General features: G+C 52.0%; 1 protein-coding gene across 2 annotated transcripts in view; it reads right to left on the bottom strand.

Annotated features, from left to right (window-relative positions):
• The window catches only part of ABTB3 (ankyrin repeat and BTB domain containing 3), a 304,103-nt gene that overhangs the window by 75,319 nt on the left and 216,467 nt on the right, over positions 1–12,317 (bottom strand). For both annotated transcript variants that reach the window (XM_064590666.1, XM_064590665.1), the window contains exon 4: positions 1,100–1,252. In XM_064590666.1, the coding sequence (XP_064446736.1) occupies positions 1,100–1,252 (153 nt within the window). The remainder of the gene's footprint in view (positions 1–1,099; positions 1,253–12,317) is intronic.

The following is a 12,317-nucleotide window of genomic DNA, read 5'->3' on the forward strand; positions in this document are numbered from 1 at the left end:
GAGACTTATATGTGGAATTTAAATTGAGCTCAGAGAAACGGAGAGTAGAATGGTGGTTGCCAGGGGCAGGTGGGTGGGGGAAATGGGGAGATGTTGGTCCAAGGGTACACACCTCCTGTTATAAGATGAATAAGTTCTGGGACTCATGTACAGCATGGGGATTATAGCTAAAAATACTGTATCCTATACACCCAAAAGTTGCTAAGAGAGTGGGTCTTAAATGTTCTGCCCACAAAAAAGAAACGGTTACTGTGTAACAGGACGGAGATGGGAGCTAAAGCTGTGGTGGTCATCACTGTGCAATATTTCAATGTATCAAATCAACACCTTGTACATCTAAAACCTCCACAATGTGATATCAACTGTATCTCAACAAAGCTGGGAAAAAAAGAAAGGAGATGGTGACCACGACCCCTGAAAGACAGCACAAGGAGTCCAGACAGTGCACACACAGCCCCCAGCTTCCTGCTTTTTGCATTTAGACCCAGGTTTGGACTCAGCAGGAGTGAGTAATTGTACTTCTTTTGCGTCTTTTGCTTTGGGTAAAAATGAGCCCCCAAGTACGGGGCCCCTGAGTGGCCCAAGAAGAATTCCCAGCCTGAAGGAGGGGAGATGTGGATACAGACCTAGGAAAGAGTGAGCCAAGCCATCCCCACGTATGCAAAGAAGCAGAGCTATGCTCTTTCTCAGCCAGCAACTGTCCCCTGCAAGGTGTTGTCAGAAACTACAGGAAGCCCGGCATTTCTTGCGGGGGAGGGAAGAAGGCGGGAGGGAGAGGAGCAGAATGAGAGCAGAAAGAAGGGGAATAGAAAGCAGCACACGGTTATCTGGTCCTCGGAGAACCGGTGCATTCCCACGCAGCCCTGCTCCTGTCCTCCCTCTGCCCCGCCAGTCCAGGGACCCGCTGCTCGCCAGCCCCGCGGCTGTCACTACGACGGCCGAGCCCGCACGGTCCGCGGGGCGCCCAGCGCGGGGCGGGGCTCCGGCTGGCGGGAAGGGGGGGCGCCGCGCCCCGAGGCCTGCGCGCGGCCGGCGGGGCCCGCTCTCCCCCCTGAGGGGCGCCCCTCGCTCGCGGGGCTCCGGCCCGGCCCGGCCCTACCTGAGCTGGCGCGGCTCGCAGTCCACGCCGGGCAGAAGCAGCCGGGCCGCCTGGCGGACGTCGTCGCTGTCCATGGAGAAGCTGCGGCGATGGCCGGCGTGCGCCACGGCCACCCGGATCCACTCCATCAGCGGCGGCAGCACGAGGAAGGGTCTGCGCGGGAGGACGGGAGACAGTTAGGGCGGCCGGGTGGCGGGGGCTGCCGGCTCAGCCCCACCCCTTCCTCGCCGGTCCCCAGCACCCCCCGTCTGCCCCCCCCGCCCCCGCTTTCCCCGGGGACCCTGCCTCTGATGTCCGGAGTGGTGGGAGAGCCGTCGCAGACATCCTGATCGCACCGGTGACCCCACCGGTGACCCCACCGGTGACCCCGGGGCAGGCTCTCCAGAGTCTTTGGGCCTCAGTTTCCTCATCTGCAAAGCAGGGATACCATGTGACGATCCTGGGAGTGTTATCTCCCTCAGAGATCATGTGAACACACAGGAGATGGCTCACTTAAAGCACCAAGCACAGGGGCAGGCCTTAGTAGAAAACCCCCCAAAACGCCTGGGGTGATGAGTCCTTGGGGCTCCCCATTCTGGGCCCAACCCTAAGGTGTCCTCCAACTCTCTCTTCCTGTCTCCCCACGCTCCCTTTGTGGAGTTCTCCCAGCCCCAGTTCTGCCTGAGCACTGGGCTGCCAACAGGCTGTTTTAGCACCTGGAAAAGGTGCAAAGAGCCAAGTGGACAGGCAGTCTTCCCTGAGATCCAGGCCAGGTGGATGCCCAGTCAAGGCCAGCAAAACTGCCCTTGTTGGGGAGTGGGGGGGGGGGGTGCCAAGCCCCTGAAGCTCTGGGAGCCTCAGGTTCTTCACAGGCTAATGAGGCCACAGCAGGGGGCAGCTTGTTGCAAGAATTAACTGAGACAATGCCCAAGGCTGAACCATATACTTTGTAATGCCATACATTTGTGCCAACTTCCTGTTTCTTCCAGTGATCATCATAAACTATGTCCTCCCATTAGGATTACTGAGTTGGTGGGAGAGCTTTTATTATTATTATTTTTAAAGATTTTAATTTATTTTTTGAGAGAGAGAGACACAGAGAGAGAGGGAACACAAGTAGGGGGAGTTGGAGAGGGAGAAGCAGACTTCCCATCAAGCAGGGAGCCCGCCCGATGCAGGATCCTGGGATCATGACCTGAGCCGAACCACCCAGGCGCCCCTGTGGTGGGGGAGGTTTTTTTTTTTTTTTTTTTAAAGATTTTATTTATTTATTTCACAGAGAGATAGAGCACAAGTAGGCAGAGCAGCAGGCAGGGGGAGAGGGAGAAGCAGGCTCCCCACTGAGCTGGGAGCCCGACGTGGGACTGGATCGCAGGATGCTGGGATCATGACCTGAGCCGAAGGCAGACGTGGTGGGGGAGCTTTTGAAGGAATTCTGATTTAATTCATCTAGGATGGGGCTGGATATTGGTAGTTTTTAAAACCTCCCCCATGTGAATTTAATGTGAATCAGAATTACCTGGAGGGCTTGTTAAAATAGAAATTGCTGGGCTCCACCCCTAGAGTGTCTGTTTCAGTCGATTGGGGAGGTGGACAAAAATCTGTATTTCTCATGAGTTCCTGGGCAATGCTGATGCTGCTGGTCTGAGGCCGCACTCACAGAACTTCTGCTCTAAGGTACTGTATGGGTAGAGGGGCTGGGAATCCCGTGAGTGTGTGTGTGTGTGTGTGTGTTAAAATGCAAATCCCCTGTCCTTATCTCCAGAGAGGCTGACTGTGACAGGTCCATGAATATAATTTTAAGAAGTGGCCTCTACGATACTGACTTAAATAGACCAAGGAACACACTTTGAGAAATGTACTGTGTCGACCAACAAGGTTTCCTAGGTTCAGCAGAGCCCCTGCCTGGGTGAGGCAAGTGCGGTGCCTAGGGCGCAAAACTGAAGGAGGCCAGGCCATGCAAATGTGTTCGAGGCACCTCTCCTGTCTCATCCTGACCCCAGTGCTGCCATTCAGTCCAGCATGGCTGCCGTGGGATGGACAGAAGGTGGTAAAGGAAGGGTTGACCAGGCAGCCAACCCCCACAGTATGCAGGTGTCACGAGCTCCCAAACCGAGTTTTTAGTAGTGAGTTCTGGTTTGCCTAGAGAGTGAGCTGTTTCTCCAATGTTAATATTCGACAGCTAAATAAGCCTTTTACATTCATCTCAACTGATCTCACTCATGATCTCATCTAAATGCTTGGGACCAACGAACGAGCTAGTTACGATTATGCCTGTTTTCTAGATCAGGAGAATGAAGTTTATTGAGGTTAAGTAGCATGCCCTGGATCACAAGGTTAGCAAGTGCAAGAGCTGGGAGTCGAACCCAAGATGTTCGAGTACATAGTTTGGTGCCATAACCCCATGTGATACCGACATTCTCTTGTCTAACTTCCCAGCATGCACCCCCAGCAGAGCCGCTGATCTGGTCATAGACCATTGCTGGTGCGACATTTTCATTCTCGACCACGCAGCTCAGTCCCCAGTCTATAAGGCCTCCAGCCCTTTAAAAATCCACACCCCACTTAACCTTCAAACCACAGTGCAAATCCTACCTTACCCTAAACATTTCTCCTGATGATCCATCCTATGTGGACCCCTCCCATGGCGGACCCCACCCCACTGGCTTTACCCCCTGGCCTTGCCAATGCCCCAGTTGAATGTAAAGTCCATTGGGGTAGGGACCCAGATCTGCTAGGTTCACTGATCCAGCCACAGCCCCAGTACAGCCCTGGGAGGCTGGAAGCCCTTAATAAATATTTGTTCACAAGACAGACTAAGATTTACCAATTTCCTACTGGGTGAAATGGATGCAATTGAGCTTCTGGCCCCATGGACCTGTGGGGCAGTCTCCCAGGGAATTTCTGGCCGAGTCAGCCTGCTGCTTGGGCTGTCGCCTTCATTCTCTCATTCTCTCCATCACCTAAACCGAATCAGGCACTCAATAAACACACACTGTCTTGAAATTGAATTGGATTCTACTGTCTCAGGTGAGCAAGACTTATTTTTGTCACCATGTCTCCATCACCGTAGAAACCAGCCCCGAGCGCTCAGAGAACTCTCCTCTGGGAGAATTCTCCTCCTCGGAGGCGGCACCCACCACCCCATGCTGCCTTTCCTTTGCTCAGTGCCCCTGAAGCATGGCCCCCAACTTCCTGTCGCTGGGGGGCTGTGTCTCCCCCGCACACTGCCCTTCGGGTGCCGCCCTTTCTGTGAGGTGCTGAGGCCCAGGGCACGCCGCCAGCTCCTGAGGAAGCCTGAAGAGGAGAGAACGAGGCCCTGCTGCCTTCAGGATCACACCTGTACCAAGACAGCTAGTGAACACCAGAATAAGAAACCCTGAACCCCAGGATTCCAGCCTCTTCTGGAATTTTCTGTGTACCTGTTCTCCTTTCAACGTTGCCTTCTCTTCATCACCCCGACTTCAATAGTTTATAAGCTCATGAATTGTTTGCCAGCAACTCATTTAAAAATCTTATCTCGTCTATTCAGAGGCAGGGAAAAAGTGTGATGTTTCTTTGGGGGGCACTGGATATGGGAAAGAATTCTAGGGCCTTGAGTTAAGGAGAGGGTGGAGAAAGCTGAAGGAGAAAGACTGCATTCTCCCTATGTATTTTATTTTATTTTATTATTTTTTTAAAAGATTTTATTTATTTATTCATGAGAGACAGAGAGAGAGAGGCAGAGGGAGAAGCAGGTTCCCAAGGAGCAGGGAGCCTGATGTGGGACTCGATCCCAGGACCCTGGGATCATGACCTGAGCCAAAGGCAGACGCTTAACCATCTGAGCCACCCAGGTGCCCTCTCCCTATGTATTTTAAAGGGAACAATGTTCCACTGGCTACTGACTTTGTTCTGAAGTTGTCTTCAGTGACTAACGCCTAGAGGACGGTTGGGAAGCCCACGACTTCATGAAGTGGTTCTGAGACTGTGCTCAATGCCAGAATCATGGGTGTGTGTGTGTGAAAATTCTGAAGGCCTCAAGTCACCCCCCCAGAGTTTTGGTTCAACAAGTCTGGGCTGGGGCCTGGGCATGTGCATTCTAAATAAGCTCCTCTGGGCATTCTGGAGCAAGCTGGGTTTGAGAACCCCAAGCGGGTGGCCTGAGGTGAACAGAGCAGGGGAGGGACACCGTCCACTCTATCAGGGCAGTGGCTGTCGAAATCTTTGCTGTGGTGTTCAAACAGGAGGTCTGTGGGGTTAGGACCAGGGATTCCCGAAGGGAAGAGCAAAGCCTGGGTGGGCTTCTTGCAGAGTCAAGAGAGCAAGTCAGCTCAGGAAGGTTGTTGGGCCCAGATTCCAGTGGGAGATGGAGAACATGCATGGGTGGAGCCTTTTTGAAACAGTGAAGAGAAAGCTGGTGGGGCGGGGGTGACCACTCAGAATTGAAAGGGAGTTCGGTTGGGGAGGGGCTGGGTGCTAAGGAGGATGCTACGGGATGTGGGAGAAGCCTGGTTTGTTTGGGATTCTGCAGAACTGGATTCCAGTCCTGAATCTGCCAAGAAAGAGCTCACAGTAGGACTCTGGCTCTGGTCTGCAAATGTTTAGGCTCTCAGTGTCTTCGTCTGTAAAGTGGATGGGCTTGGATCAGAAGGTCTATTTCAGGGGTCAGCAAACCTTTTCTGTAAAAGGCCGAATAGTAAATATGTTAGGTTTTCTGGGCCATCTAGTCTCCGTCTCAACTACTGAACTCTGCCATGATAGTGGGAAAGCAGCCCCAGACAATATGCACACGAAAGAACCTTGCCACATTCCAAGAAAACTTTATACAAAAAGTCACAACGGGTCATAGTTGGCCGACCCTGGGTCTTTTGGTTTCTTCCTCCTCTAAAATTCTTTGAGTACACTGAAAAGCCAGCTTCCTGGGGGCTTAGGAAGAAGCCCTGAAGATGGGGAGATGCCCATGAAGGTCCTAGGGATGGGGACAGAAAGCTTTGGAGAGATTAGAAAACAGGACCCTCGACAAAGAGGTCATGGTTGCATCTGGAGAATAGTGAGCCACAGTCATACCCAGAGGTAGTACCCCAAGAAGAAAACCCAAACCTGGCCATGGGTGTGTAACTGATGAAATGTCATCTGTTAACCTCACTCATTCATCTAACAATCCTTTAGGGAGCCACCCATGTTGTAGGCACGCTTCCAGGAGCTGGAGACAGGGTAGAGAACAGGACTTATCAGGTCCTTGTTCTCACAGAACTAACAGTCTAACAGGGACACAGATAAGGAACACATAAGCCAGTAAGCAATAAGCAATTACAAACTGTGATTAGTGTCAGGGTGCTGGGATAGGGAAAAAACCGGGCTGAGGTAGGGAAGGCCTCTCTGAGAAGGTAACAAAACCTCAAAGATGTGAAGGAACTGGTCATATGTGAATGTGTGTGCAGAGAGATGGATGTTCCAGGCAGCAGTAACAGACTGTGCAAAGGTCCTGAGGCAGAAAATCCTTTGCAGCTCACCAAGGCTTTCACGTGCATCATGTCCTATTTTGGCCCTCCAGGGCAATGGGGTGGCCAGGACATAAGTGAGGAAGGGTCACTGTGGTAGGCTGAATAATAGCCCCCAAAGACATCAAGTCCTATTCCTTGGAACCTGTCAATGTTGATGGCAAAAGAGACTCTTGCTGATGTAATTCAATTAAGATCTTGGGAAGGGAAGATTACCCTGGATTATCCAGCTGGGCCCTAAATGCAATCACAAGGGTCCTTATGAAAGGGAAACAGGGAGATTTGACACAGGTGACCCTGAAACAAGATGCTCCATTGCTGGCTTCGAAGATGGAGGAAGGAGGCACAAGCCAAGAAGTGCAGCCCTAGAAGCTGGAAAAGATGAGGAAATGGATTCTTCCCTCAGAGCCTCCAGAAGAACACAGCTTTATGGACACCTTGATTTTGGCCAAGTGGAAATAATTTGGGACTACTGACCCCTGGAGCTGTAGAACAAACGTGTGTTGTTTTAATCCACCAGGTTGTGGTAACTCGTCACAACAGCCCCAGGAAATTAATATGATTACAAAGCCAGGGGGACTGATAGGGTCACTGCGGGTTAGGGCGGAAAATGCTGATGAAGAATGAAGAACCAGCATTTATGCTGAGAATGAAGGCATCCACGGGGCTCTGGAATTCACCTCAGACACCTCTAAACTGCCTCGTTCCTAAGGTCAGAGAATACCTGTTGGTATGGGCTGACCTGTATCCCCTCAAAATGCTTATGTTGAAGCCCTAATCCCCAGGACCTCAGAATGTAGCTATTAAAATGAGGCCATTATGCTGGGCCCTAATTCAGCATGATGGATATCCTCATAAGAAGAGGAGATGAGGACACAGAGAGAGCCACCAAGGTGTGGGGCACCCATGTGAAAGGGGGCAGCAAGATGGCAGCCATCGGCAAGCCAAGGAGGGAGACCTCAGAAAAAAAACCAACCCTGCTGACACCTTGACCTTGGACTTCCAGCCTCCAGTGCGGTGAGAAAATACGTTCCCTTTGTTCAAGGCACCTAGCCTGTGTTAATTTGTTAGGGAAGCCCCGGCAGACCAGTACACCTGTGGTTTAAGTCCCGCCCTGCCCTGGAGGTTTTAGTCTATGGCAGACACGCTTCATTTGGAAGTTCAAGCTCTTTAGAGAGCTGGTAGATGTCCATTCATTTCCTATTGACCACAGTGGATGAGTTCAAATCCATCTGGAGGCCGTGCCATGCAGAGGGCAGGGTTAGAAACTCGGGCTTTGGAGAGAGGCTGACCAAGAGCTGGATTCCAGCTCCTCTACCTTCCAGCTGTGTGACCTTGAACAAGGTGTGTCAGTTGCTGTGCCTGAGGTTTCTCATCAGGAAAATGGGAATAATACCAGTACCTACTTAACAGGGCGAGGTGGGCTGAATAATACCCCCCCTCAAGATGTCCACATCCTAATCCCTAGAACCTGTGAATGTCACTTATCTGGCAAAATGGACTTCGCACATGGGATTCTAAGTTAAGGATTTTTGAGAAGCGAAGGCTATCTGGAATGACCCCCCCTCAAGATGTCCACATCCTAATCCCTAGAACCTGTGAATGTCACTTATCTGGCAAAATGGACTTCGCACATGGGATTCTAAGTTAAGGATTTTTGAGAAGTGAAGCCTATCTGGAATGATCCAGGTGGGCCCTAAATGCAATCACAAGGGTCCTCAGCAGAGGGGGGCGGGGAGGTCCAAGGAGGGAGTAGGAGATGTGAGGACAGAAGGAAGTAGCTGGACGGATGCAGGAAAGGGGCCATGAGCCCGAGGGATGCAGGTGCCTCCAGAAACTACAAAAGGCAAAGGGATTCTCCCCTGGAGCTTCCAGAAGGCCCCAGCCCTGCGGACACCTTCCTTTTAGCCCAGTAAAACTGATTTCGAACGTCCGACCTCCTGAACTGTAAGATGATACATTTGTATTATTTTAAGTCTTCACATTGGGGGCAACTTTCTTTTTCTTTTTCTTTTTTTTTTTTTACAGCACCCACAGGAAACGAATACAGAGGGTTATTGCCAGAATTGGATGGGATGGTCCTGTTCTAACCTGGCCCCTGTTCCATAGGTGGTAGCTACGCTCACCAGCGTCACTGGCGCGGTTTCCGGCATCACTCAAGCGTCTTTCCGCTGGTGGAGGAAAAGTCTTGCTACACAGAACACCACTCTTTTTAAATCAAAGCAAACCTCTGCAGTTACTATGGCTTTCCTTGATAAACTGTCTGGCCTTGACTTCCCATCTCTGTTATTTGTTCAGTCTCAGGCTAGAGAGGAATTTAGATGTTCGACTGTGGTTTAGGAAGCTCGTAATTCCAGAGACACAGGGAGTGAAGGAAAAGCAGCAAAATTGATAGTAGACAGTAGCCAAGGCTGGTTTCCATAGCAATATTCACTGTAATCTCACTGTATTTGTGGGCACGAGAGCTAAGGAGATGCAGAGGTCAGAAGTGACTTTTCCTACAGTGACAGCCCTGCTGTGCAGAGTATGGTCAGACTGGCCTTGAGCGTGGTTCCTGCAGAAGGGCCTGGAGTGAGAGAAGCCAAGGGGTGTGCTGGAAGTCAGTGCTTCTAGAACATGAATGTGCATAGGAATTGCCTGGGATCTTGTTACAACGTGGGTCTTGATTCAGTGGATCTGGGGCAGGGCCCGAGATTCTGCATTGGTAACAAGCTTCCAGGCCATATATGGACCACAGTTTGAATAACCAGACCCTACAGAGGTATTATGACTCAAGCCAGAAACCAGGGAGGGTGAATTCTCTTATGTTTAAAGAGGACAAAGTGAGTCCAGAAGTGAGACAGTTGCAAGAGGGCAGAGAGGCCCAGGAGACAACGTAACGGAAGAAGGAGCTCGCTTGGATCCGGAGCTCCCGAGGCTCTTGTGAGCCTAGGTCATGAGCAAGCACCAGCAGCAAGGGAGGCTGGGACAGTAGGTGTCTGGGTTTTATCCTGGGAGGAGGCTTCTGCCTCCCGCCAGGATTCTCCTTTAGTCTCCCAGCAATCTTTACGAAACAGACGCTTTCTGCCTTGGGGAGTTTGTTCTGACCCAAGCACCCACTCCATTGTCTAATAGGTATTTGGTATTCATGACGGTGTTTATCATCATCCTGGAATGTAAATACTTAAAAAAAAAATACATCTTGTGATGGTTGATTTTATATGTCCACTTGGCTAGGCCACAGTACCCAGACGTGGTCAAACGCTCGTCTGGATGTTGCTGGGAAGGTTTGTTTGTTTGTTTGCTTATTTATTTATTTATTTGAGACAGAGAGAATGAGAGAGAGAGAGCACATGAGAGGGGGGAGGGGCAGAGAGAGAAGCAGGCTCCCCGCTGAGCAGGGAGCCCGATGCGGGACTCATCCAGGGACTCCAGGATCATGACCTGAGCCGAAGGCAGTCGCTTAAACAACTGAGCCACCCAGGCGCCCAGGGAAGGTATGTTTTAAAATAAGATTAACATTTAGATCAGTGGACTCTGAGTAGAGCAGATTATCTTCCATCGGGTGGGTGTGCCTCATCCGATCAGCTGGAGGCCTTAGGAGCTGCAAAGACTGGAGGATTCTGCCAGCTCACAGCCTTCAGACTTGCGCTGTGGTATCAGCCTTGCAGTCTCCTCTTTCTGTGCGGATTGGGCCCCCTCATCATTGCAAATGGTCGCTGGGGTGGGGAGGAGGCCTGGGGGCTGGGTCCCACTAAAGACCACTTCCCAATATCCTGAGTGCGCAGACACACCGCTTGGGGACAAACAAAGGCCTCATGGGTAGGCTCAGTGCTTTTAGGGCAGAACAAGCCATTTTGTACCAGCAGGACGAGTCCTTTGAGGATGAAAGTCAGCCCCACGAATGGGGCTGTTCCCCAAAATGGGGCAAGGGCCAAGGGGTGCTGGGTGAGGAGGGGACTTCTGCTAACAGTGCCAGCAGGCCCCTGTGACTGACCTTGGAAACTTCTTTGGCTTTCCTGTCACGTGTTCTGAAGCAGGTGACGGGGGGGGGGGGTGGTGGAGGGCTGTAAGTGGAGGGTTGAGGTACGATTCAGGCGGAGCAAATAAGATACATGAGGAACAACAGTCTCCTCCCTGCACCCTCGCCCCGCCGTCACCTCCCCTCCCATCCTGGGGAGGAAGGTTCCCCAGCTGACTGCCTCTGCTCCCCTGGGGACGGGGCTCCCTCACTTAGCTGCCTGCCCCATAACTCAGCCCTGCTCCTCTGCAGGTTCCCACCCTCACCCCAGCATCCCACACAGTCCTGTCTCCCACAGTTTGAACAGGATAGGAGCAGCAATGATGGAGAGCAAGAAGTCACAGCTCTCTCAGAGTTTCTGTCTACATACTCTGCCTAGTTCTTCATTTTGGCGGTGGTGGGGCCTAAAAAGCCCCCTGGGGAACTGGTTAAAACGCATATTCCTGCGTTCCTGCCCACGTGCTGGGTGTATCGGTTTCCTGGGGTTGCTGTCACAAGGTACCACAAACTTGGTGGCTTAGACAACAGAAGTGTATTCTCTCACAGTGCTGGAGGCCAAAAGTCCAAGATCAAGGTGGCAGCAGGACCGTGCTCCCTCCAGAGGATCTAGGGGAGAGCTCATTGCTTGCCTCGTCCGGCTTTTGGTGGTTGCCAACATTCCCTGGCTGAGGCTCCATCTCTCCATCTCTGCCTCTGTCTTGTTATTATCTATCTATCTATCTATCTATCTATCTATCTATCTATCTATCTATCTGACAGAGAGACACAGCGAGAGATGGAACACAAGCAGGGGGAGTGGGAGAGGGAGAAGCAGGCTTCCCGCAGAGCAGGGAGCCCGATGCGGGGCTCGATCCCAGGACCCTGGGACCATGACCTGAGCCGAAGGCAGACGCTTAACGACTGAGCCACCCAGGCGCCCCTCTGCCTCTGTCTTTACATCACTTGGTCATCATCTGTGTCAAATCTCTCTCTCTCTCTCCTCTAAGGACACGTGTGATTGGATTTCGGGCCACTCAGATAATCCAGATTAATTCCCCACATTAGGACCCTTAACTAAAATCACACCTGCAGAGACGCTTTTTCTTTGTAAACTATAGGTTGCAGAGATTAGGACTTGGTATCTTTGGCGGCCATTACCGAGACAACTACCCTGGGCATCTCTGCACCTCGTTCATTCTCTGCAGGGCTTCTGATGCCCACCAAAGCTGAGCCCTTCATGTCTGGAGAATGCCAGCTCCAAGCTGCAGGATCCTTGGCAGTCCTGAGGTCCTTCCTTGCACACCACGCCACGATCAACAGACCAGCCTGTCCCTCTCCTCTCTGGGCTGCTGACTGCACCACAGCCAGGCCTGGCTCAGGGGCACAGAACCTCTGTGGTGGGAACCTGATCTCAAGTGGGTGGAATGATGATGGGGCCTGGGATATAAATGGCCCTGGGAGGGAGGCCAGGGCTTCAGAAGTGGGGAAGCCGCAGGCTCTGTTTGAGGCTGCGACAGAACCTTCCTAGCAGCCTGGGCACAGAAGATCAACTTTTGGGAGGTGGCAAGGGCTGCCCAGCCTCACATCCTGGGAGCAATGGCTCCAGAAGCCTAAAAGGGCAGGGCCTGGGCTGGCGCAGGCAGAGAGGCCAAGGAGGGATGGGGGGATGGGCCTGCAGGGGTTACCCTGTTTCCAAAAGGATTATCATAAAAGTCTGCAAAAGGCAGCACACAGCCTTACAAAGGAAACCCGCTGCCGGTATGGTGCTGGTGTGGGG

The sequence above is a fragment of the Mirounga angustirostris genome, unplaced genomic scaffold (genome assembly GCF_029215605.1).
Source record: "Mirounga angustirostris isolate CCGP_5_RB_7025 unplaced genomic scaffold, mMirAng1.0.hap1 SCAF_5, whole genome shotgun sequence".
Lineage (NCBI taxonomy): Eukaryota > Metazoa > Chordata > Mammalia > Carnivora > Phocidae > Mirounga > Mirounga angustirostris.